This window comes from Nerophis ophidion, linkage group LG21 (genome assembly GCF_033978795.1).
Source record: "Nerophis ophidion isolate RoL-2023_Sa linkage group LG21, RoL_Noph_v1.0, whole genome shotgun sequence".
NCBI classification, from domain to species: domain Eukaryota; kingdom Metazoa; phylum Chordata; class Actinopteri; order Syngnathiformes; family Syngnathidae; genus Nerophis; species Nerophis ophidion.
Window position 1 is genome coordinate 18,514,855 of NC_084631.1, and position 26,389 is coordinate 18,541,243.

Sequence of the window (26,389 nt, forward strand, 5' to 3'; positions counted from 1 at the left end):
GAACTGGCGCTGTATCATTTCAGATGTGAACTATACTCATCCCTTGTATTGAAAGCAATTTTCCATGCCAACAAAGCAAGCGTACCTGATAGAAAGTGTTCCACTTTTCAAAATGTGCTAACTTGATGCTTACATATAGCATATACGAGCTACTGATTAGCATTAACGATTTTACATGGCGATTTCAATGTCTCCAAATTGGATCATCAAAATTACAACCGACATGCACGTTACAATCAAACCGCTGGTGTAATACGTACAGACCATGTCAAGCAAACCTGTGCAATGTCATGCTGGCTATGTCATCTTCAATTTTGAACTTGATAATGAATGCTGCCCCTTTCCCAAAGAAACCATCTGTTTCACATGTGAGGATAAGTCAAGAAACTGCTAAATGTTTTTCATTACGAATCAGTGATACAGCCGTCTCATAAAACTACTCATAAAAGAAAACAGAACTTTGCTTTTTCTCTCTTTTTACCCACCCACTCAAAACAAACCCAGAAGGCACAAAAAAAAGTGTTGGCACGACTTGCATGGGGAAGGACAAGTCCCAGATGCATCATGCATGTTTGCTAAATTTGCTTTGCTAAAATGTTATTTCTGTAAAACCTTAAACCCCATCACAGTCAAGCATGCATACAGGAATGTCCTCCCTAAATTCCTCAACAGCGCCTCTCCCAGTTGGGCCAAATCATGATCTTCAGAAGGTCAGAAAAAGATTGAATTAAGTTTATTATTCTGTTAAACGACTGGAAGTCTGGAGGGACTTCCCTCGAAAAAAATAACAGGAAGCTGGCGAGATAAAGAAAAGTATAGGGAGCTGGCGTAATCGCACAGATGAAAGATGGTTGCGATAATTCACATTGTGTCCTAGGTGTTTAAAAGCGTATACCATACCGACAGGAGGGATCTCAGCTTTGCAGACAAACATAGTGAATCCTTTTTTTTTTTCCCCAAGATGGCGCCGCTGTAGTTGCTGCTATGTGCTTTTGTGTCATCCTTTTGTGTTTCCGTTTTTTCATCACATTTTTATTTATTTTTTTGCCTTTTGGTTGGGGATCCTTTGGGACTGTGTGACAAGGAGTGGCACTTTTGTGACTTTTGCGGTGCTTTTTTGTGAACTTCTGGATCTGCATCCCGGGAGCATTTTAGCCATGGAGACCAGCTGCTGGGTCTCTGCCACACCAGAGTCCGTTTGGAGAGACTGGAGGAGATTCGGAGGAAAAGACAGGGATGCGGAACTGGCGCTGAGCGCTGGGAAGGAAGAGTTTCACAGTGTCTTGGCTGAATGAGCCGGTATTGGACACTTAGGTCTCCGTATACACATCCTCGTTCATCCATGTGGACTGGACACTGGCCTAGAGTTGGTGGGCGGCCATGGGTGGAGTCGACTCTCTCGGTTGCTTTGTTGGGTCTGCTCCTGTCTCTGGCCATGCTCCCCCAACCCCAGCAGACAATGGCGTGGAACACCGCAGAGGAAACCACAGTGTATATGTTATTTTGGTTTTTTTTATTTGTCTTACTTTTGTGGCTGTGTATAGAAGTGGCTGGTTTTATCAGCTCTGCTCTTTTAATGTCTTTAATGTCCTTTTGTTTCCCTCGTACACACGTTTTTGTGTGCTATGGCTAAGAGGTTGTTTTTTTTTTGTTCTCCTTGGCCTCAGTCTGGACCCCCTCTAAAGGGGCCCAGGCATAGACTGAATATATATATATTTTTTCTCCCCCCTTCCTCCCTGCTTCTCACCATTTTTGTAAGGGGCGCTGGAAGTTGGCAGACCCGTCAGCGATCCTGTTCTGTATCCCTGTAATGTTTGTCTGACCTTGAATGGGATTGTACTAAAAATGTTAATTTCCCCTCTGGGATTATTAAAGAATTTCTGATTATGATTCTGATTAAACTCATACAAGCTTGCCTGACATCGAATCTCTGCTTTTTTCATGGCCCAAATAGTTGCACTATACATAATCATATTACCAGGGCGTCTAGTGAGGAGCATTTTGTACTCCCTCGTCCCACGAAGAATGCTTTGCGGAAATCTTCTATTTATAGATCTGTATCGCTGTGGAATAACCTGCCTCAAATTCTCACCGGCATTGAAAGTAAACAGGTTTTTAAAAGGAAAGTGATATTTTATATGAGTCAGTAAATTAGTTTGCTTATTGATGATTTTTGTTTGGTTTTGTATTGTGTAGTTATATTTATATGGTAGTTATTATTCTGTGACTGTAAATTGATGCTTTTGTTTCTGTGTTTGTGGAGTTATAATTCTATGTTTTTATATGGTTTTACTTGTAATTTTATTGAGTTTGTAGACCCCAGGAAGACTAGTGGGTTGTTGTGGCAACCAGCTAATGGGGATCCTTAATAAAAATCTAAATAAAATCTGGCTGACATGCAGTAATAAAGTTTCATCCTATGAAAATAATGGCTGCCCAGTCAAGGTACAAACGTTTGGGCAGTTTATCATCAACTTGATGCTTGTAACCCCGTGAGCGTGGCTGTATTGACAACACAATACCTTGTTGACCTCCAGGATTTCTCTTCTGTCCTCGGCAGCAGGGCGGTTCTGGCCGGCTGAGTGGTCATCATGTTTGGTGCCGTCATCCTCGAGGAAAGGTATCAGTTGCTGGAAAAAACAGCATGGATAAGAATTATGACTGAGCCTAAACAGAGTAACTATGAGTAGAGATTATGCCGGTGTATTCAACTGACCCCAATCTTGGAATAAACCCCTCTTGTGCGTCTTGCCTTGAAAAGCACTACTTTACCTAAGTGCAGTTATAGGCTCACAAAAAAAAAAGCATTCATGGGCAATCTTGTTTCAATGCCTGGGTGAAAATGTAGATTCTGTGTAAGACCGTAAATGCAAGATAAGTCTCCCTTGTCTCCTTTGAACATAGTGAAAGGCGGAACACAGAGTGGGAAATTCATTCATTTTTAAACACACCGTGTGCTTGACCTTGTATGCGTTACATTACAGAGTGGGACTGCCTTACGCCTGCTTTACATTATAGTGCCTCCCAGTGGTCAGCCTGGGGAAGAAGGGAGCAAGACAGCTGTCATACTTACTGTACACTGTATTGTAGTCATGTTTCAGACTGCAAATATGTGATTGTGTTTCATATCACATGGATATTGGAACAAAATAATTGGCATTTCACTTAAAAAAAAGTTTCAGATTTAAAGTAATTCAAAAAGTAAAAATTATGAAGAAAAAAAAATAGACTAACTGTACTTACTTGAAGTAAAAGCAGTACAACTTGCCATGTCCTAACTTCTCTGTGTCTTCCTTGTTTTTAATGTTAAAGTTGAGAATGTCATTCCAGGTCAATTAGGTATAAATGAACTAGGAATGTAACAATGTCAAAATCTCACACTACATTATTGTTACATTATTAAGGCCACAATACTGTACTGTTGAGGTATTGTCAAAAAATTAAGAAGACTTGGTAAAAATGCCATAGTATGTACAATAAAGTAGCAGGAATATTTAGGATAAACAAACCTATTATAATTAAACACAAACCTAACTCGAAAAATCTAATCATAGTCATTAGCTAAGTGAAGTGAATTATATTTGTGTAGCGCTTTTTCTCTCGAGACTCAAGGCGCTTTACATTGTGCAACCCATAATGTACTTTTTTAAGCTACATTTAAACAAGTGTGGGTGGTAGTATGAGCAAGGTGGGTAAAGTGTCTTGCCCAAGGACACAGCAGCCGCGACTAAGATGGCGGAAGCTGATCTCAAACATGGAACCCTCAAGTTGCTCTACCATCACAGGCACGCCACTACAAGGAGGTATTTTTAGTGCATAAAATAGTGCAGGAACATCAACTGTTTCAGGTAACAGTGTATGCCAAACGTGAAAAAAACCCAACACTTTAAGGTGTGTGTCTTTAAAACTGTCAATGTAAAATTCTGTGTAAAAATTGAAAAACAATGTGTTGTCCTCCTCAATGGACATATGTGTGTAAGGACAGGGGTCAGCAACCCAAAATGTTGAAAGAGCCATATTGGACCAAAAATAAAATAAAAAGTAATCTGTCTAGAGCCGCAAAAAAATACAAGTCTTATACAAGGGACAAGCGGTAGAAAATGGATGGAGGGATATAAATGTTATAATGATGGCGACACATGATGTAAGTGTCTATATTAGCTATATTAGCCTACTATCAAAATTACTATAAAAGTCTTATATAAGTGTTATAATTAAGACAACGCATGATGTAAGTGGCTATAATAGCTATAATAACCTACTATCAAAATTACTGTGTCACAGGCTGACGCAAAATCTTTGTTGACAGAAATGTTGAAATGTAATATTTATTCTACACATTTATACAATATTGGAAAATATTAGTAAAACTTCTCAGAGAGTGATATAATTCCTGGAAATGACTGTCTCAGAATTACCAAAAGTATAGATGTGTGTGTCCAAGATAAAGGATTTGTTACAATCTTTGCAAGCTGGCTAACGTTTGCTGTGGTCTGGAACAACATCGCACACTAACAACTATCGGAAATGCAGCCAATATTACTAGGGGTGTAATGGTACACAAAAATTTCGGTTCAGTACGTACATCAGTTTAGAGGTCACGGTTAGGTTCATTTTCGTTACAGTAAGAAAACTACCAAATGTAAATTTTTGGGGTAATTTATATACCAAATTTGTAAAGAATGGCATAACATACATATACACACAGGGTCCATTGCCAGGGTTAATGTGGTCAACATGCATAAAATAAAAACTAAATAAGATAAGGCTCAGAATGGTTTCTAAACAAAACCTTTCTACATATAAAGTGCTTTTTTTGATTGATTGAAACTTTTATTAGCCTAGCTAACTTGGCAGTAAGAGGATATATGGGCTTATTGTTCTTCCACCATAGAAGTAGGTCAAAATCTAGTTTTTAATGCAATGTGGACTTAAATCTGGTGCAATAAAAACATTTGTTATTGCTTTAGCCCCGCCTGACTTGCCGAGGAGAGGCTCCTTGAATGCGGTGGTGACACTTCAAATGGGTTAGCAAGTGTTATGAGAGGAACGTATGTGTGTGTATGTGGCCCTTTAATATGTGACAGCATGTGACGTTAGTGAGTGTCTGGGCGAGCGAGGTGAGGGAGCTTAGCGCGAGTGCGGGAGTGGCTGTTGTTTTGTTGGATTGGCTGTATTTAAGACCTCAACAAAGACACGATTTGCAACTTATTGCCGGACACTTCATTTACCCTGGAGTCCGGAGCTGTGGAGACCCACTGCCGGGTAGAGTAAAGGGTGTTGCCCGCGAGAATACATCAGCCCTGGAGGATTGTCTCCCTCGACTACGGTCTGGGAGTAGGAAGCAGGAAAGGTGCAACACGTTAGATGTGTTGTCACAAGCAGCTGCTGAACAATGTTGGCAAACGTCCGTCCTCCATTGTTGTATCGCGCAGCCAAAGTGTTCCCAAACGGGAGATCTTAACAAGGCAGGAGGATCATCCAGCTCTGGTTTTTACATGTACTTCTCAGTTCTTATGTGTCTTGTGCATGTTAAGAATTGACAATAAATCATTTCCATTCCATTTCCATTTCCATGTTGTCCTAGCACGGTCACTGCGAGCATGTGTACTCGTTTGGTACACCTCCGAACCAAACTGAAACCCCCGTACCAAAACGGTTCAATACAAATACATGTACCGTTACCCCCCTAAATATTACATATAGATGTGTCATGAAACATTGATAAATAAACTAAATATACAGAGGACATAAGTAAAAGAAAACTAAATGAGCTCAAATATACCTACAAACAAGGCATAACGATGCAATATGTACATACAGCTAGCCTAAATAGCATGTTCGCATCACTTAGTTTGCAGTCACGCAGTGACCAAATATGCCTGATTAGCATTCTATAACAAGTCAATATCATCAACAACGCTCACCTTTGTACATCCACGCACAGTATAAAACTTTTGATGGACAAAATGAGATGAAGGAGTGGCATGAAACACGTCTTTCTGTGGCAACGTCGTAGAAAGTTGTACATGTAAACAAACTGTTGAGTCACAGTCCACACACCGGGGAGTTCAAGGGCCGCTAAAATCAGGACAAAAAGGCGCTCAAAAAATACTCTCATCAGTGAAGCATAAACACAAACCTATTAAACTGTGGGTTTGTGACGTGCTTGTCGTCCTACAGAAACCATATTGCAACAAAAAAAAAAAATTTGCAACGTTTTTTTTCCCATTTCATTAAATTTTTGAAAAAGCGTGAGATCGACAGGCGGATCAGTGCGGCGTCTTCAGTAATGCGGACGTTGTATCGATCCGTTGTGGTGAAGAAGGAGCTGAGCCGGAAGGCAAAGCTCTCAATTTACCGGTCGATCTACGTTCCCATCCTCACCTATGGTCATGAGCTCTGGGTCATGACCGAAAGGATAAGATCACGAGTACAAGCGACCGAAATTAGTTTCCTCCGCTGGGTGGCGGGGCTCTCCCTTAGAGATAGGGTGAGAAGCTCTACCATCCGGGAGGAACTCAAAGTAAAGTCGCTGCTCCTCCACATCGAGAGGAACCAGATGAGGTGGCCCGGGCATCTGGTCAGGATGCCACCCGTACGCCTCCCTAGGGAGGTGTTTAGAGCACGTCCAACCGGTAGGAGGCCACGGGGAAGACCCAGGACACGTTGGGAAGACTATGTCTTCGGCTGGCCTGGGAACGCCTCGGGATCCCCCGGGAAGAGCTAGACGAAGTGACTGGGGAGAGGGAAGTCTGGGCTTCCCTGCTTAGGCTGCTGCCCCCACGACCCGACCTCAGATAAGCAGAAGATGATAGATGGATGGATGGATGGATACATTTTTGAAAAAGCTCCATGGAGCAACCAGTGCGTTGCTGAAGAGCCACATGTGGCTCTAGAGCCGTGGGTTGCCAACCCCCGTATTTGGAGAATGCGGATTTTCAGGAGGTCACCTGACAATTTAACTTTTAGCAATATAGATACCTCAGATATCGATGATTGGCCTCAGTGTCTTCTTGGTTTCACATCAAAGATATTTAATGGCTGCGATGAGGTGGCGACTTGTCTAGGGTATACACCGCCTTCCGCCCGATTTTAGCTGGGATAGGCACCAGCCCCCATGCGACCCCAAAGGGAATAAGCGGTAGGAAACGGATGGATGGATGGATATCTAATGGGTGACAAGTCATTAAATGGTGTCTTAAATAACTCTCATTCCCCCACTCGTAGATGTCGCGGTGTGCAGCGTTTTTGTTTTTTTTGCATGTTCGCTCTTCCACATGAGAAGTTATGCCGAAGTGAAATAACCGCTTGTCCAATTATTCATTAGACTGACGAGAGACTCCAACATAGTTTCCCCTTGATTGTTTTTGTGATTACCGTTAAACCAAAATGTGTCCATACTTCTGATTTAAACATTGCAGGAGGTTCCCCGCTCTGCTCAAGGGATCATGAAAGATATAGTTTATGTCTGAGGCCATGTCTACACTAAGCCGGATAATCCCTTAAACAAATAATTAATAAGCCCCGTTTCAGCCACACTAAACTATCGTTTAAGATCCCCCTCCTCGGCCCATTTTTTACACGGGTAAGTCAAACGTGTAATTCTTGAATCTCCGGCACTTAGCTTTGTATGGACTCATTGATCGTTTACAAAAAGAGTTCGGAGAGAAGTGACACCAGAAAGACCATGCCCAACACAGGAAGTGACGTCAGAAAGAACACACCACAGCCAGCTTCATGATAAAGCGGTTTCGTAACTAACCGCTAGAAATATCAAGACGAGTCAACCAGACATTCCCGTGTTTCTCCTTCTTCTACATGTACAGAGGCTTGTGGAAATCACACATGAACACCTTAAGAGAAAGCGATTGCAGCTATTTCAGATACAACACTTCTCAGACGGCAAGAGAACTTTCAAATGTCCAACTCAGCTCTGAATATACTTAGCGAAAAAACTTTTTTCCATTTGTAGAAGGAGAGTCAACGAGAATGCAAGCTCCCTTGAATGTGATAAACAAAGGTAGGGTGTGTTTTGTATTACCTGGCCGTCGAGGGAAGACTAACTTCGGAAAACAGCGTATGCATTTGAACTGGCAAAGCAGACAGTATCAGTTATTGTCCGCGATGTACAGTGGGGCAAAAAAGTATTTAGTCAGCCACCGATTGTGCAAGTTCTCCCACTTAAAATGATGACGAAGGTCTGTAATTTTCATCATAGGTACACTTCAACTGTGAGAGACGGAATGTGAAAAAAAATCCAGGAATTCACATTGTAAGATTTTTTAAGAATTTATTTGTAAATTATGGTGGAAAATTATTATTTGGTCACTTCAAACAAGGAACATCTCTGTCTCTCACAGACCTGTAACTTCTTTAAGAAGCTCTTCAGTCCACCACTTGTTACCTGTATTAATGGCACTTGTTTGAACTCGTTATTTGCATAAAAGACACCAGTTCACAGCCTCAAACAGTCAGACTCCAAACTCCACTATGGCCAAGACCAAAGAAGGACACCAGGAAAATAATTGTAGACCTGCACCAGACTGGGAAGAGTGAATCTACAATAGGCAAGCAGCTTGGTGTGAAAAAAATCAACTGTAGGAGCAATTATCAGAAAATGGAAGACATACAAGACCACTGATAATCTCCCTCGATCTGGGGCTCCACGCGAGATCTCATCCTGTGGCGTCAAAATGATCATGAGAACAGTGAGCAAAAATCCCAGAACCACACGGGGGGACCTGGTGAATGACCTTCAGAGAGCTCGGACCAAAGTAACAAAGGTTACCATCACTAACACATTACGCCGACAGGGAATCAGATCCTGCAGTGCCAGACATATCCCCCTGCTTAAGCCAGTGCATGTCCAGGCCCATCTGAAGTTTACCAGAGAGCACATGGATGGTACAGCAGAGGATTGGGAGAATGTCATGTGGTCAGATGAAACCAAAATAGAACTTTTTGGTATAAACTCAACTCGTCATGTTTGGAGGAAGAAGAATACTGAGTTGCATCCCAAGAACACCACACCTACTGTGAAGCATGGGGGTGGAAACATCATGCTTTGGGGCTGTTTTTCTGCTAAGGGGACAGGACGATTGATCCGTGTTAAGGAAAGAATGAATGGGGCCATGTATCGTGATATTTTGAGCCAAAACCTCCTTCCAACAGTGAGAGATTTGAGTGGTTGACCAAATACTTATTTTCCACCATAATTTACAAATAAATTCTTTAAAATTCCTACAATGTAAATTCCTGAATTTTTTTTCACATCCTGTCTCTCACAGTTGAAGTGTACCTATGATGAAAATTACAGACCTTTGTCATCATTTTAAGTGGGAGAACTTGCACAACCGTTGGCTGACAAAATACTTTTTTGCCCCACTGTATGTCACGCACTTAACTTCCAGGTCCAGAGTCTATAAAGTCACCAAAAACGAATGGACAATGAAGGTGAAGGCAAAAGAGTTGTAATTGCCATAGGGGTCCATCAATATATAATAAATATTGCCAGTCACAATTAACTTGTATTCAGCTGGGAAAGTAATTACATATACTTATGTCATCCATTTAATTATTATGAAACTGTTACAGGCGTATTAAATAATCCTGATAATATTAAAAATGTAGCGCATATAAAAGGCATCAGGTGCTATCAGACCCGGCAGAAACGGAAGCGGAAATAGACGACACACACCTGTCAGCCTCAGCGTTTTTTACTACAGAGCCACTTTATGGACGTATCCTCATTTTTTGACTATTTTGTGACTTACCATTGGCCTGCGGAGAACCTGGACAACACAGACTTTTACCAGGAGGACTTTTGAGTTGGATGCGCAGACGCGGTGCCGTGAGTACACAGCTGCAGCTTCCGAACAATTGATTGCTTGCCCGTACGTGCGTGCTGCTGTGCACACATCTCGTACATAACTTTGGGGACTTAGGGGAAATACTGTATATGTGTGATATAAACTTTGGGGAGGTGAACTTCACTTTGGGCTGTGGGATTGTGTGTGTTGTGAAGGGGTTTGGATTTGTATTGGTGGGTTACTGTATATGGACGGGAGGGGGGAGGTGGTGGTTATGCGGATTAATTTGTGATTGATTAAATATAAGCCGGGTGTATTTGTGGCTAATAGTATATATATATATATATATATATATATATATATATATATATATATATATATATATATGTCTTGTGTTTATTCACCATTTTACACTTCCCAGCTGAATATCAGGTCCCACCATTGACTCCTTAAAAATGCGTAGTGGGAGCGACACTCAGAGAACTTGGGTGCGTTTTTTACAAAGTGAGGAGTGTCCTGACCAGATATCTAGATACCAAGTTTGATTGATGTGAAATGTTCTTTATCACATTGTTTACGTGTCTAATAAAGATTTTATTAATTTATGATAACTCAGCTTTGATTCACTACAACAGGGCCCCACATCACACTGGATTCAAGTTAACTGAAATACAACACTGGATATTGTTCAGATAAGTTAAATTTAAGAAGTTGCACACAAATCAACACTGGGGGTGACTATGATGTGCGCATTTTCCATCCATTAATATTATTAATACCATAAACTGATTAACAAGGACCCCAACTTAAACAAGTTGAAAAGGTAATTCGGGTGTTACCATTTAGTGGTCAATTGTATGGAATATGTACTGTACTGTGCAATCTACAGTTGTGATCAAAATTATTCAACCCCCACACAATTTTTGTGTTTTAGCAAGTTGGACATTTATTCTGTATTTTGTTTATAGTCATATCAAATAAAGATGCATTAAATAAACAAATGCAACTTGAATTACAACATTATATTTTGTAACATACCAAACAGTGTCATTTTTCTTAATAGCTCATTGACAAAATTATTCAACCCCTTGAAGATCAAAACACTTAAGAACAGAATTTGAATAAGGTCTTTTCAATCAGGTGTTGAAAACACCTGTAGATGTGATTAGAACCATAACGAGCAACAATTAAACTGATTGAAAAAGACTGTGACGCTCAGCTTCTTGTAGATGGTCAATGGTGTATTTGCAACATGGTGAAGTCCAGGGAGTGGTCAAAAAAGTCAAGAGAGGAAGTAATTTATCTTCATAAGAAAGGTTATGGATATAAAAAAATAGCAAAGACATTACACATTCCAAGAGACACAGTTGGGAGCGTAATTCGCAAGTTTAAAGCTAAAGGCACAGTGGACACACTATCTGGGCGTGGTAGAAAGAGGATGCTGTGTGCGTACAGTGGTGAAAAACCCCCGGGTAACAGCTGAGGAACTACAACAGGACATTGCAGAGAGGGGAACGCAGGTTTCGTCCCAGACAATAAGGCGCGTACTACGAGATGAAGGCCTCCATCCTCCATGCCAGAACTCCCAGGCGCACCCCACTTCTGACTACCAGGCCCAAGAAAAATAGACTCCAGTATGCCAAAAATCATCTGGACAAACCCCAAAGGTTTTGGGCAACTGTTTAATGGAGTGATGAGACAAAACTGGAACTCTTTGGGCCTATGAATCAACGTTATGTCTGGAGGAGAAAAAATGAAGCTTACAAAGAGAAGATTACCTTGCCTACTGTTAAGCATGGTGGGGGGTCAATCATGCTCTGGGGCTGTTTCTCTGCCTCAGGTACCGGGAATCTCCAGCGCGTTCAAGGCATTATGAATTCTATTTCCAACCAGGATATATCAGCTGCAAATGTCATGAAGTCAGTGATGAAGCTAAGGCCTGGGAGACGTTGGACCTTCCAACAGGACAACGATCCCAAGCATACCTCCAAATCAACATCAGAGTGGTTGCAGAAGAAGGGCTGGAAGACTCTGGAGTGGCCTTCACAGTCACCCGACCTAAATCCTATAGAGAACCTGTGGTGGGACTTGAAGAAGGCAGTTGCAGCACGCAAGCCCAAGAATATGAATGAACTGGAGGCCTTTGCCCAAGAGGAATGGGCTAAAATACCTGTAGATCGTTGCAAGAAGCTTGTGTCCGGTTATGTATCACGTTTGAAGGATGTAATTACTGCCAAAGGGTGTTCTACTAAGTACTAAAGATGCATGTAAATAGGGGGTTGAATAATTTTTTCAATGAGATATTAAGAAAAATGTCCTTTTTAGGTATTTTGTAAAATACAGTGTTACAATTTAAGTTGCATTTGTCTATTTGACACATCTTTATTTGATATGACTATAAACAAAATACGGAATAAATGTTCAACTTGCTAAGACACCAACATTGTGTGGGGGTTGAATAATTTTGATCACAACTGTACTAACAAAAGTTTCAATCAATTAATCAAGGTCGCGTTGCGGCGGCGGACAGAGGGGCTAGGTGGTCTTAACGATGGCATTGTTGTGTGTGGACACCGATAAGGTTAGGTGGGATTTACCCTGGATAACCTTATTTGGCTTAGTGTAAACGGGGCCTGAGACAGGCCCGTTTAATAGCGCCAGAAAAAAATACATGGATGGCAGTATTTCAAGTTCTTCTTTGATACCGTCAAATACCACCGCATTATTGCTAGCATTTTGAAATTGAAAAACCGCTCGCTATATTTACAATAACATTTAATACTATCTACTGTACTTCTACTTACTTAGTAGATAGTGTGTTGCATATTTTTGCTTGTGTAACATTAAGGTTACTCGAATATTCTTGAAAGTTGTCTGTATGGCTGACAGACCATGCAACTGTTTAATTTTCCATCCATCCATCCATCCATCCATTTTCTACCGCTTATTCCCTTTCGGGGTCGCGGGGGGCGCTGGCGCCTATCTCAGCTACAATCGGGCGGAAGGCAGGGTACACCCTGGACAAGTCGCCACCTCATCGCAGGGCCAACACAGATAGACAGACAACATTCACACTCACATTCACACACTAGGGCCAATTTAGTGTTGCCAATCAACCTATCCCCATAAACCTTATCTTCCAGAGCAAATTGTGTTGGACAGTCATTCCACAAATGCTGTATTATGATACTATGATTAATAATACCAAAATATTCTGATAAGTATCATGAGTTATGACAGTGCTTCTCTGTCATGACTCCTCAGGCAACAAGAATAGCCCACGCCCCAGCTGAATTCAATTACTACTGATAATTTTTCTGTTCAACATCCTGTTGACAACTTTTTTCTTTTCATTCCAGTTACAAACGTTTCCATCATATAAGGCTGGAATATACTCTTGCGTCATATAGCTTGTGTGCCCTCTCACGGCGTCTAGTTTGATTTATAGTTATTTCGTAGGGGGGTGCACCAGACTGGTAATTCTCTTCCAAAACACTAAGGGGCAGTGTCTCTTGATAGAGTCGAAAAGAGTGTCGAACTTGGTGACTTTCTTCCATACGCAACTAGACAATAAGCTGAAAATGACACATTAGGTAATTACTTTCATAGAGCGCCGATAAATAAAGTACATACCGTATTTCCTTGAATCGCCGCAGGGCATATAGTATGCGCCTGTTTTGAATTACTGCTGGGTCAAACTCGCTTCCCAAAATAATTAGCGCATGCTTAGTATTACCGCCTGGTCACACTCGTGACGTCACGAGTGACACTTCCCCTGTCATCATTTTTGAAATGGAGGAGGCTGATTTTGATACCGGTAAGTTGAAATCGCATAAAGGGAAGAAAATTAAGAGCTATTCAGTAGGATTTAAGGTCCAAGCTTACATCACACTCCAATTTTTACTGCATAACTTTGGTAAGTGCCGGAGTGAGAAGAGGTTTTAAAATAATTAGCGCATGCTTAGTATTTATTACCGTCTGGTCAAACTCGTGACGTCACGAGTGACACTTCCCCTGTCATCATTTTCAAAATGGAGGAGGCTGATTTTGATACCGGTAAATTGAATCGCATAAAGGGAAGAAAATTAAGAGCTATTCAGTAGGATTTAAGGTCCAAGCTTACATCACACTCAAATTTTTACTGCATAACTTTGGTAAGTGGCGTAGTGAGAAGAGGTTTTAAAATAATTAGCACATGCTTACTTTTACCGCATGCCTTTGGTAAGCGCAGGAGTGAGAAGAGGTTTTAAATTAATTAGCGCCCCGGCGGCAATGCAAGGAAATACGGTAATATCTGTTTTCATGCAAATGTTTAATCACGGTTTTATTTCATACAATAATTTGTGGATTTCAAACACAAAGTCTGCTCTTCTGCTTGTGGACCCTCCTCTGCAAAAACTGAACAATCACAGCTGTGCAATCTGCGTCACCGCCAACACGAACCTAGGTTTTTTGGGAGGTGCACACAAAGCTTGCGGGAAGGTAAGCAGGTGGAATTGGTAAGACAGTGTCGCTTGTGTAAGTTACATGACGCTAGAGTATACACTAGGCTTTAACCTCTGTTAGCTCTGTATGTGTTCCTGTGTACTTAGCACCATCAGCACGCTAAAAAGAGCATTCTGAGGTCTAGATTGTAATTCTATATGGCAAAAAGGGTTAACCGGCTTACACGTGCGTGCGGCACGTTCATCAACATTGCAAAACAGCACAGGTTGGAGAGCATGACAACATAAATGTGAAGAGAAATGAGTGTCTCCATGGTGACAGCCAGCATACAGTAGTGCACGCACAATCTTCATTTGAACAGGGCGGTCTGCACTACTTTTGCACTAATCAATTGCACAACATTACATTTGTTGAAAAAGCAATACAAAGACATTCTTTTCAGTATGTACAAAAAATGATGGTTAACAACAATCAAAGTGTTTACATTTTTATTATTATAATTATTTGGGTAGTTATTAACTTGTTACTGGTTGGTGTTACCGTCACTTAGTACTTGCATGTGCCTATGTACTGTATTTTGTGCCGCAGTAAAGAGAGTATTAGACTCTTCATAATATATTGTAATAAGACCAATAAATGAATCATAAAAATACATAATAACGATAAGAAAGGTAGTTATTTGATTTATAAATGAGGGGTGGGAGTAAATATGTTTCACTTTTTCCCACTCTTTTTTGGATATGAAAAAAACCTAACCATTATGTATTATTTTAATTTTGTAGGCGTTTTCATTGTGAAGTATTTGTTTCTATTTCTGTACTTTACTGTAAAGATTATATCAATTGTATTATTTATTTTGCTTTGTTTTTAACATGTCCAAAATAAACTACTATTAGTACTACTAAATCTTAGTATATTACCTGCAACATACCCACTAATGTTATAAAAAAAAAAGTATGCACTATTTAGCACTTGTTATTTATATCTGAGTAGATCAGGCCCAATTTGAGCTAAAATGCACTGAGTCTTGTCGAGAGATGACCACAAGGAAATGAACAGAATATGAGACATTATTAGCCACAAATGAAGTTGGTTTCTGGTTCAAGAATACAAGAGAGGTGGAATTGTATAAGGGCACCAACACAGCTAAGAATTTATAAGCGTTTAAAAAGGTAGTAGGCTGACTTTGGCAGCTGAAATGTGCTGAGTGAGGTGGCGAAGATGAATGACGAATGTAATGTGTGTGCCTGTGTAAGTCATAAACTCCTGCCTCCCCCATCTAAAGATGGATGTGGTTTCCTACGACAAAGAAGAAAGAATGGGCTAATGAAGTTCACCTGGTTGCCTTGTTGCAAGAAAAAAAAGAGGGGAACAATAACCTGAATGGAAAGAAGAAAGTAGGAACACAACCACAATAAACTTGAAAGAAATGGTCTGATGAGGTCAGACGAGGGATGAATAAAAGTGTAAGAGCAAGAAAAGGGAAGAAAAATAAGGAGTAGGTCAGGGCTCGAGAATTAGGCCAAGACAACAGCTGGAAAGAAAAAAGAAACAACAACATGTGCTTTTGGTCCAGCTGTTCATTAAATCAGGTCTGCTGCAAATTAGGCTGCAATGAGGTCACACTGCCTGAGTCATTGATTCCACTTCCAGTTTGGGGCAGCCAGTAGTGAGCAAGCTGTCAGGCAGGCACCTGAAATGTCCAGGGTGATGAATGGTAACCACACAGGGGCCAAGAATAACAATGCTTCTTCCCGGACGAGCATGTGTGCTATGCTAACGGCTGGTCAGCCCTGAACCGAAGCAAAGAAGCATTTTAATAAGACCGGTAGAGGAAAAATGGCTTTGATGCCATGACAACTCAATGAAAGTTTACATCACAACAATGACATATTCACTAAATTGTGTTTTTTTTAACCGTAATTAGTGGGTTTGGTCAGAAGTGAAAACAATCAAACTAACTGAGGAACAAGGCCGTGGAACAGAGACACGCAGCAGGCTTGCACACACATGCAGCCACAAAAAAATACGCCACACACACATACCCCACCGCCCATCCAACGCTCTCAACGCGAATCCCTTAGTGAGTGATGGACGGCTGGGCAGCGCCTGAAGAGCTGCAGCCTGCCACCGTAGTCCCCACTCCTTCCCCTCTGTTGCAAGTCTTGAGATATATGTTGTAATATGTATATGTGCTTTGCTATGGAGTTCTTTTCCCACTCCAGTATGGGTCCACTTAGGAGCAAAGTCTGGATTGTATTTATTTATTCATCTTCCCCCAGGGTTTACCTTTTTCCCATCTTTCACAGGGCGCCTTGTGGCGACCCATTAACGTTCCTGTTCTGTAACCCTTTGTTTGTTTTTCTAATCTTGAACGGGGTTGTGCTCAAAACGAAAGCTTCATTGTATTTGTGCAATGACAATAAAGACCTACCTAACTACCGACGGAGATAGATATCTACATATATCCATATTTAAAAGTTATTTTTTTTATTCCATAGTCATATTTGAAATAGCTAGTGTTCTATCTTGTACTCTGTTTATCTTTTCCCTATCTCCTGACCGATGGTACACTGTTGACGACCTTGTGCTCGGAATGCAGGTTGGCTCCAGCTGAGGAAGACAATAGATAAGTTTATTCTCTCTGTAGGGGAGAGGGGAAGGCAAGCGGCGTATTGAAAAAGGCAAGACTTCCGGAATATTTTCAGATCAACTTGGGCGTTGCGATTTGAAGGTGTTGTTCATAGATTGGTCTCCCAAAGCTTTGGAATAACATTTTAGAATACCTACTCTGTCTGGGATTCCTTTAAAATCAGCTTATGTGTCATCAAAAGAACTTGGGGGTGACCAGCAACTTAAATTCCCAAAAAGAGGAACATCTGTTCCAAATGCAACACTACCTTACTGGTTCAGGCGCACTTGTGATTGCAGTTAGAGATGTCCCGATCCCGATCATGGGATCAGCTTTTTTTAACTGATATTTACCGCAGTTGTGTCACAGTGTCTACATGGCTAAAGATTGTAATCATGTGAAGGATTCCTTCAAAAGGGATGCACGCTCAAGAGAAACAATTCTATTTCCATATTCTTTAATACACGGATGTAAGAGGTGCGTGCATTAATTGCAGGAGGTTGCATGTCTTGCCAGATCATCGGCTCAAATTTGAGCACAAGCAAATGCGTATCTAAAATACTAATTCTTACCACCATGGCGGAAAATAAACAGAGGTTTCATCCAAGTATCATCATCACTTGAGAACTCGAGTAAAAGAAAAGTAGGGCTGAATGATCCGGATGTCGATACTATTGATAGCTAGTGTAGTATCCAGGGTTTCCCCTTATTGTAAATGAATGAAGCGCACCGCCACAGCAATTTCATTACCACCACAACTTGAAAATAAGGGATTTCATTAATTCATTCATTTATACATACACATTCTTTCATTCATACACATAGGTACTTACCCACATACATTGGTACATACGCTCCCACATACATACACAAATACAGTACATATTGTACATCCAAACACACACATTTGCTGTACAAACATACATATACAAAGTTAAGTTAAAGTACCGATGATAGTCACACACACACACGAGGTGTGGTGAAATTTGTCCTCTGCATTTGACTCATCCCCCCCTGTTCACGCCCTGGGAGGTGAGGGGAGCAGTGGGCAGCAGCAGTGCCGCGCCTGGGAATAATTTTGGGTGATTTAACCCCAATTCCAACCCTTGATGCTGAGTGCCAAGCAGGCAGGTAATGGGTCCCATTTTTATAGTCTTTGGTATGACTCGGCCGGGGTTTGAACTCACAACCTACCGATCTCAGGGCGGACACTCTAACCAATAGGCCAGAGTTATTTTTAAAAATAAGCACTGCATAATAACAAATCAAATAGTATTCATCCTTCGCTATGTGGTAGGTTTCTACGGAAGTTATGAAATTCTCTTCATTCTTTAGCAGGTGACTTTTCAAATGATGCTACATATTAGCAGTGATGCTACTTTTTATAGCAACGCTTGTGCTGCAGGTTTGACTTATTACGGTTGTCTGTTCCACATATTCCCACTTGAAGCCAAACCACCGCCAGACGATGGACCCCCTGGAGTTTTTCTTGGGAATGAATTCTTCCTTCATTCGCACCTTCTTTCTCTCGTATTACCAGTCGCACAGCTCTGCTAGCATCACAACTAACGTTACCCACGCTGTTACCTCTCTGGTCCGCGAGGGCGTATATGTATGTGACGTATGACATGACATTAAGTAACATATGTGCGCCTGCTTGTCTGTGAGAAGGAGCGACAGGAAAGAGCAAGAACAGCCTGTAATGTACTGCCGCAACTAAAAGCAACTGCATGACAACATATATTCGAATATCACAATATAGTCATTTTCTATATCACACAGAGACAAACCCGTGATATATCGTGTATATCGATATATAATTTAAGCTGTAAAATAAAATTACCACAGCAACTGTTGCATAAGGATTTCAAATGTCATTAAAACACAAGAATTCAAAAAATATTCACAAATGAAAGAAAGCAAAGTCAGCACACAACCTTAAGTCACAAGTAAATACAAGGAACAAATACTAACCGGAAATACTGGTTTCCGGTTATGTTGACAACCCTTTTTGTCAGCCCATAAACCAGCAAATCTGAGGGGCCTTGATTAAACAGGTTCCATTAAGTTTTTTTGTTCTTATTCATAATGAGACAGAATAATCTTTCTCTGAATTTTCTGTTTCAATACAAATCATTTTAAGCAGAGTAATGCTGTCCCGGTCTTTTTGGCTGTAGTTTAACTTCCCATAGCGGACATTTTTAAATGACACTAAATCAATTATACCTGTGCTGGTTGCAGTCATGTAGTGCACTCCATTAATGCATAAATCCAATCAAACAGACTTTAATAGGGGTATAGTTTAGCTGTATGTACCCCTACTGACTGCATGAGTGCAGTGTACCAGTGAGTGTGTATATTAACATGCATGTCTGTGTGATTGATTGATTGAAACTTTTATTAGTAGATTGCACAGTTCAGTATGTATTCTGTACAATTGACCACTAAATGGTAATACCCGAATAAGGTTTTCAACTTGTTTAAGTAGGGGTCCACGTAAATCAATTCTTGGTACAAACGGCGTAGTAAGACACTGCATAAATGTTTGTATTTGGCGTGTGTCTGGCCAGGCATGAAGAAAAAGAGCGTGCAGCAGAGCACATGTGCTGTTTTTTTTCAGACGGCACTCAAAGGCACTCTGGAGAATCACCTGTGTGGGACAAATTAGTCTTGAAGTGTGGAAAAGAAACACCTAGAGGGAGTAGTTGACATTAGACTCCCCCAGAGTAAGGATTGTTATTGTGTGTCTATAAAGAGGAGCGGATGTGGGGTAAAAATGGTCTACTTCCTCCAAAAGCCTTCTGTTTTAGCCAGCATTGTACTGAATCTTAACATTACTAGCAAAGATTCAGGCTGAACAACAGGGACATACACAGCTAAATAATAAAAGAAAATATGCTTCACATAATAACTGCAGACATGAATTGTAGATGGAACTGATATTTGTGACAGGAAATCCACACCATCCCATTTTAAAATATTTTTGTTCATGATTACTTTTATATTTGCCTCTACACATTTACAAATAAGCCAAAAACTGCACTGATTCAGGTTAAAAAAAATTTAGCCTAATCACCAGAAACCCTGAAGTGCACAAATGTGCCTCTAGGTCATGTGATTGCAACCAATCTATATTCTGGATCAATCACACGTTCGGATTAAAATTGAATACCGGTCAAAACGGGTGGCTTATGCCGATAGTCATTCAGATTGTGAAGTGAATTATATTTATATAGCGCTTTTCTCTAGTGACTCAAAGCGCTTTACACAGTGGAACCCAATATCTAAGTTACATTTAAACCAGTGTGGGTAGCACTGTAGCAGGTGGGTCCTTGGGCAAGACACAACAGCAGTGACTAGGTTGGCAGAAGCGGGGATTGAACCTGGAACCCACAAGTGGAACCCCAGTCTACCAACCGAGCTATACCGCATGGAAACACACCTTCTGAATTTGGGTTAGAATTATCCTTACTGCGCATGTCTTTGATGTCAGCTATACTTTAGTGGTGGAAGGGGGACTACGTTTAATAGTCTCAGAATGAAGTAATTGTCTTGCTGTTGTCGGCACACACCATCCCCCCCCCCCCCCCTCCCTTCGCCCCACTCAACATATCCAGACGTAGCATTATACACCGTTGAGTTTGTTGCTTTAAAACGAAACTAGCAAAAAAAAGAGTATGTATCAAGCATCAAGTGCCGATGTAACAATAAAAGAAGGGATGCAGTTGTCGTCTTAACAATCTTTTTTATTCACGACCTTAGAGCTACTCCAAGTGCTAACTGCTAGCCTCAAACACATACACAGAATGTCGTAACATGAAGTGGCGCCGCCCCCGGTACATAATCACAACATAAAAAGCACAGAACACGTCCATCTCAAAAAGAGATGTAAAACAAAAGTAGTGAACAGAATGAAAAAAATAACGTCGAACAAGCATAATTGCACAAAGTCATGTTTGTCTACAGTGGAAGCCTACTGCTTCTTCAGCACCTGAAAGTTAAAGTACCACTGAAAGTCACTCACACACTAGGTGAGGTGAAATTACCCTCTGCATTTGACCCATCCCCTTGTTCCATCACCTGGGAGGTGAAGGGGGCAGTGAGCAGCAGCGGTGGCCGTGCTCAGGAATCATTTTGGTGATTTAACCCCCAATTGCAATCTTTGATGGTAAGTGCCAAGCAGGGAGGTAATGGGTCACATTTTTATAGTTTTTGGTATGACCCGACAGGTGTTTGAGCTCCCGACCTACCAATCCTAGGGCGGAACACTCTAACCACAAAGCCACTGAACAGGCTGAAGTGAGCGAACTCTTCCAAAAAATGGCGTCACAGCACAAATTATAATATACCTTTCCGTGTATGTTCGGTTCTGCACATGTCACAGTAAAGTATCTCGATTTAAGGTGTGATGCATAAAAATAAATGTCATAATTAGATAATTTTTTTCAGGGTTTTGATTGATTGATTGATTGATTGATTGATTGATTGATTGATTGAAGCTTTTATTAGTAGATTGCACAGTTCAGTACATATTCTGTACAATTGACCACTAAATGGTAACACCCGAATAAGTTTTTCAACTTGTTTAAGTCGGGGTCCAAGGTAATCAATTCATAGTAACGGTACATGTACACCTAACATTCTAAAGTTAAAGTTAAAGTACCAATGATTGTCACACACACACTAGGTGTGGCAAAAGGATTCTCTACATTTGACCCGTCACCCTTGCTCACTCCCTGGGAGGTGAGGGGAGCAGTGGGCAGCAGCGGTGGCCGCACCCGGGAATCATTTTGGGTGATTTAACCCCCAATTCCAACCCTTTATGTTGAGTGCCAAGCAGGGAGGTAATGGGTCCCATTTTTATAATCTAAATGATGATCAATTAAATAATTGTTGTCCATGTACACGTGGCTATTGAGACCCTTCCTTACTCAACAGAGCCGAGGAAGACATTGTGGGTTGTGCAGCCCTTTGAGACACTTGTGATTAAGGGCTATATAAATAAACTTTGATTGATTGATTGATTGAATTTATTAGAATTGCAAATGCAGGCAGAGTCTACTATCCTGTCATTTAGCAACTAAACACCAAGTTTTTCAGCACATTGTTAAACAACAACTAATGATATTATTATTAAAAAAATGTTTAACAACACATGAGCACACACAAAAGTACCGAAAACTGGTATCGTACGGCACCGGTCTTGATTCCCAGGTACCCAGAATCTGTACCGTATCGGTTGAAATGTGAATGGTACTCATCCTTAATAGTGACACAAATATTATATACTGTAAGTAATATATGTTCTCATGAATGTGCCTGTTACCACATTGCATACATAACATGGAAATAAAGCCTTATTAGTTTTTTTCAATTTCTTTAGAGGTGGAATAGGTCAATTCCGATTACCTGAATTGTTAGCCGCCTCCTGCTTGCTGTTTTTTTTATTATTTAGAACACACAAGAAAGAGAAAGGTGTGCGTTCTTGTCTTACATATGGGATTGATAAAGACGGGTAAAATTGCCCCCCCAAAAATTCCCCTCTAAAAACATGACGTATTTCATTAAGTACTGTACCTCGGCTTGAGAATCGCTATACAAAAAAAGTTCAACTCGGTGTCAGAATAATCATTTGCCTCATAAAACCTTAAGTGAAGTCATGACTCAATCGAATTGCAAGTCAGCAAATACATTCCGGTAGGTTCGAAAGGTGAACTTGGGTTTTCTGATTGAAGAGATGCAATCCAATCAAAAAGTGCTAACGAATGTAAGAGAATAAACAAGCCGTATCATTGAGGAATGTTCTGTTTTTGGTCTGATCATTTTACCTGAGTTCTGCGACTTTTGCGAGAGTATAAAGCAAATTATTAATATGAATACTAACTTGTACCTCAGGAAGTATAGGGTCCAGCCCAGCACAGTTTTCAGAGCACTTGTCGTAGACGAGGCGCAGCTTGCGGAACAGGACGGAAAGCATGCGAAGATGCTCTTGCAGTTTCCCCAGCCTGTCCTGGTGGGTGTTGGGGTGGTAAGTGACTCCATTAGGCAGCTGAAAGGCACCAGAGGAAATGTTGTGTTAAGTAAAAGGCCCACATTGATCCCTGCTGACTGTAAAATGCACTCTTGAATTGTAGTCCTCCATTAAAAGGGTCTGTTTGCAACCTTATGCGGCTGCCTAGAGGGCGCTAACTTTCCAGAGAATTGTCAGCATTACTAAACTCTTTTAGAACATAAACTACACTCCACAAAACACACATGCATGATGTATGCAGCAATTTGGCAAAGTTTAGCTACTAAACGTTAGCTATTCCATTCTACTCTATTCTATCATTGAATGTACTGTATTTTTCGGAGTATAAGTCGCACCTGTCGAAAATGCATAATAAAGAAGGAAAAAAACATATAAGTCGCACTGAAGTATAAGTCGCATTTTTGGGGGAAATTTTTTTGATAAAACCCAACACGAAGAATAGACATTTGAAAGGCAATTTAAAATAAATAAAGAATAGTGAACAACAGGCTGAATAAGTGTACGTTATATGCCGCATAAATAACCAACGGAGAACGTGCCTGGTACGTTAACGTAACATATTATGGTAAGAGTCATTCAAATAACTATAACATATAGAACATGCTATATGTTTACCAAACAATCTGTCACTCCTAATCGCTAAATCCCATGAAATCTTATACATCTAGTCTCTTACGTGAATGAGCTAAATAATATTATTTGATATTTTACGGTAATGTGTTAACAATTTCAGACATAAGTCGCTCCTGAGTATAAGTCGCACCCCTGGTCAAACTATGAAAAAAAATGCGACTTATAGTCCGAAGAATACGGTATATTCTATCACAAGTGTGTCCGAGCCATACTTGCCAACCCTCCCGATTTTCCCGGGAGACTCCCGAATTTCAGTGCCGCTCCCGAAAATCTCCCGGCGCAACCATTCTCCCGAATTTCTCCCGATTTCCACCCGGGCATCAATAATGAAGGCGTGCCTTAAAGGCACTGCCTTTAGCGTCCTCTACAACCTGTCGTCACGTCCGCTTTTCCTCCGTACAAACACCGTCCCGGCTGTTTTATATGTGGCTTCTACACACATTAGTGAATGCAAGGCATACTTGGTCAACAGCCATACAGGTCACACTGAGGGTGGCCGTATAAACAACTTTAACACTGTTACAAATATGCGCCACACTTTGAACCCACACCAACCAAGAATGACAAACAGATTTTGGGAGAACATCCGCACCGTAACACAACATAAACACAACAGAACAAATACCCAGAACCCTTGCAGCACTAACTCTTCCCGGACGTTGCAATATACACCCCCCGCTACCGCCAACTCCCCTCCACCCCAACCTCGCCACCCCATCTCCCGAATTCGGAGGTCTCAATTTGGCGTTGACAATCTGGACCGTGGGGAGTTTTTTTATTATTTTAAATATATGACAATTTAATTGCTGCAACTTTGCCACAATCGTATGGATGATGCGAGTACTTCAGGACAATGACCATAAATTGTGGTTAGAAGTGAGCAGAGCAAATTAACTTGTATGACCCAATCCAAATAACCTTCCCCAGTTATGGCGCAAAAAAAAATGCAACCAGCACCAAAACATCAACACACATGGTCACACATAAAACAACCTGCAACTCCATGCACCATAAACAATTCAAAATTACATTGATTTAAATGCATTACAGTGCATGATGGGGAAATGCAAAATGCTGTCAATATTTATCCATGTTTGTCGCATTTTAGCTGCTTGATTACAAAACTTTAAGGAGGTTGAAACAGAAGTAAACAAGGTAGGATTCGACTTACACAGGCTACAAACAATTATATATCCATTATATTAATATATGTAGACAAACGTTATATATATATTTTCATTTATTCAGTTACTTTACAGGCAGTCTGCTTTCAACTATCGACCACATTTTTTTTAGCCCAATTCGGCCCCTAAATCAAAGTTTGGACACCCCTGTTCTATCATAACATATCTGTAGATTGTTGGTTGCTTCTCTGAGATTGCACTCTACAGGCAAGTGCATGAATGCTAGCTAACAATTATCTTCAATACACCGTAATTTCCGGACTATAAGTCGCAGTCTATGTCATAGTTTTTTTCATATACTCCGGAGTGAAATTGTTAACACATTACCGTAAAATATCAAATAATATTATGTATCTCATTCGCGGAAGAGACGAAGAAAATGTCAGCAATCGTCACACACGTCAGCAATCGTCACACACACGTCAACCAATATGAATTCGGCGGGGGAGGGTCATGGCAGAAGTGCATTGTGGGTCATGGAATGCTAACTGCTATATGCTACTGCCGTAGCTATTAAAATGGATAATTTCATCATTGGCAGTAACTTGTAAAAACTGAGAAGGGCTGAACAAAAATGGCACCGAAAAAGAAATCATGTACTGCAAATTACAAGCTGGACGTAGTGAAATATGCAGCAAAAAACAAGAGGAAGCGGCGCATACCTATGGAGTTGGCAGAGCTGTTAAGAAGCGACATCGAGGAAGAAGATTTCATGGGATTTATCGATTAGGAGTGATAGATTGTTTGGTAAACGTATAGCATGTTCTATATGTTATAGTCATTTGAATGACTCTTACCATAATATGTTACGTTAACATACCAGGCACCTTCTCCGTTGGTTATTTATGCGTCATATAACGTACACTTATTCAGCCTGTTGTTCACTATTCTTTATTTATTTTAAATTGCCTTTCAAATGTCTATTCTTGGTGTTGGACTTTATCAAATACATTTCTCCCCAAAATGCGACTTATACCCCAGCGCGACGTATATATGTTTTTTCCCTTCTTTATTATGCATTTTCGGCCGGTGCGAGGTATACTCCGGAGCGATTTATAATCCGAAAAATACGGTAATTAGTTATCGTCAAAAATGGGGATTTTTCTTTTTAAACCACTAATAGTTACATACACTAGCTGGTGGTGGTGTTATATTATTTGGTTACTAAATGCAACTTTGAGCAAGTTGCCTTTTAACATTTCCTCCAAAAAAAAGAGGAAAAGGAAGAGGATTAGTGTTGTTGATTTTTTTTTTTTCCCAGAAACATCCTCACAAGAGACTGTGTAGCTTGTTGATTATACATATTTACATTTCATCACCTATGGCAAGTTAAGCTCCAGCCATGGAATTCCACAAAAGTACAACAACAACATTATTTTTATCAATGCATATGAATGATATGTTGTTTTGAAAAAGTGAAGTGAAGTGAATTATATTTATATAGCGCTTTTCTCTAGTGACTCAAAGCGCTTTACATAGTGAAACCCAATATCTAAGTTACATTTAAACCAGTGTGGGTGGCACTGGGAGCAGGTGGGTAAAGTGTCTTGCCCAAGGATACAACGGCAGTGACTAGGATGGCGGAAGCGGGAATCGAACCTGCAACCCTCAAGTTGCTGGCACGGCCACTCTACCAACCGAGCTATACCGG

At 40.6% G+C, this 26,389-nt stretch overlaps 1 protein-coding gene across 2 annotated transcripts in view; it reads right to left on the reverse strand.

Annotated features, from left to right (window-relative positions):
- Window positions 1–26,389, reverse strand: part of med30 (mediator complex subunit 30) — a 133,775-nt gene that overhangs the window by 85,099 nt on the left and 22,287 nt on the right. Inside the window, exons 3-4 of one of the 2 annotated variants that reach the window (XM_061882071.1) lie at window positions 22,781–22,939; window positions 2,523–2,630 (exon numbers count right to left, since the gene is read on the reverse strand). In XM_061882071.1, the coding sequence (XP_061738055.1) occupies window positions 2,523–2,630; window positions 22,781–22,939 (267 nt within the window). Of the gene's footprint in view, window positions 1–2,522; window positions 2,631–22,774; window positions 22,940–26,389 lie in introns of both variants that reach the window. The other variant, XM_061882070.1, reaches the window with a different exon arrangement.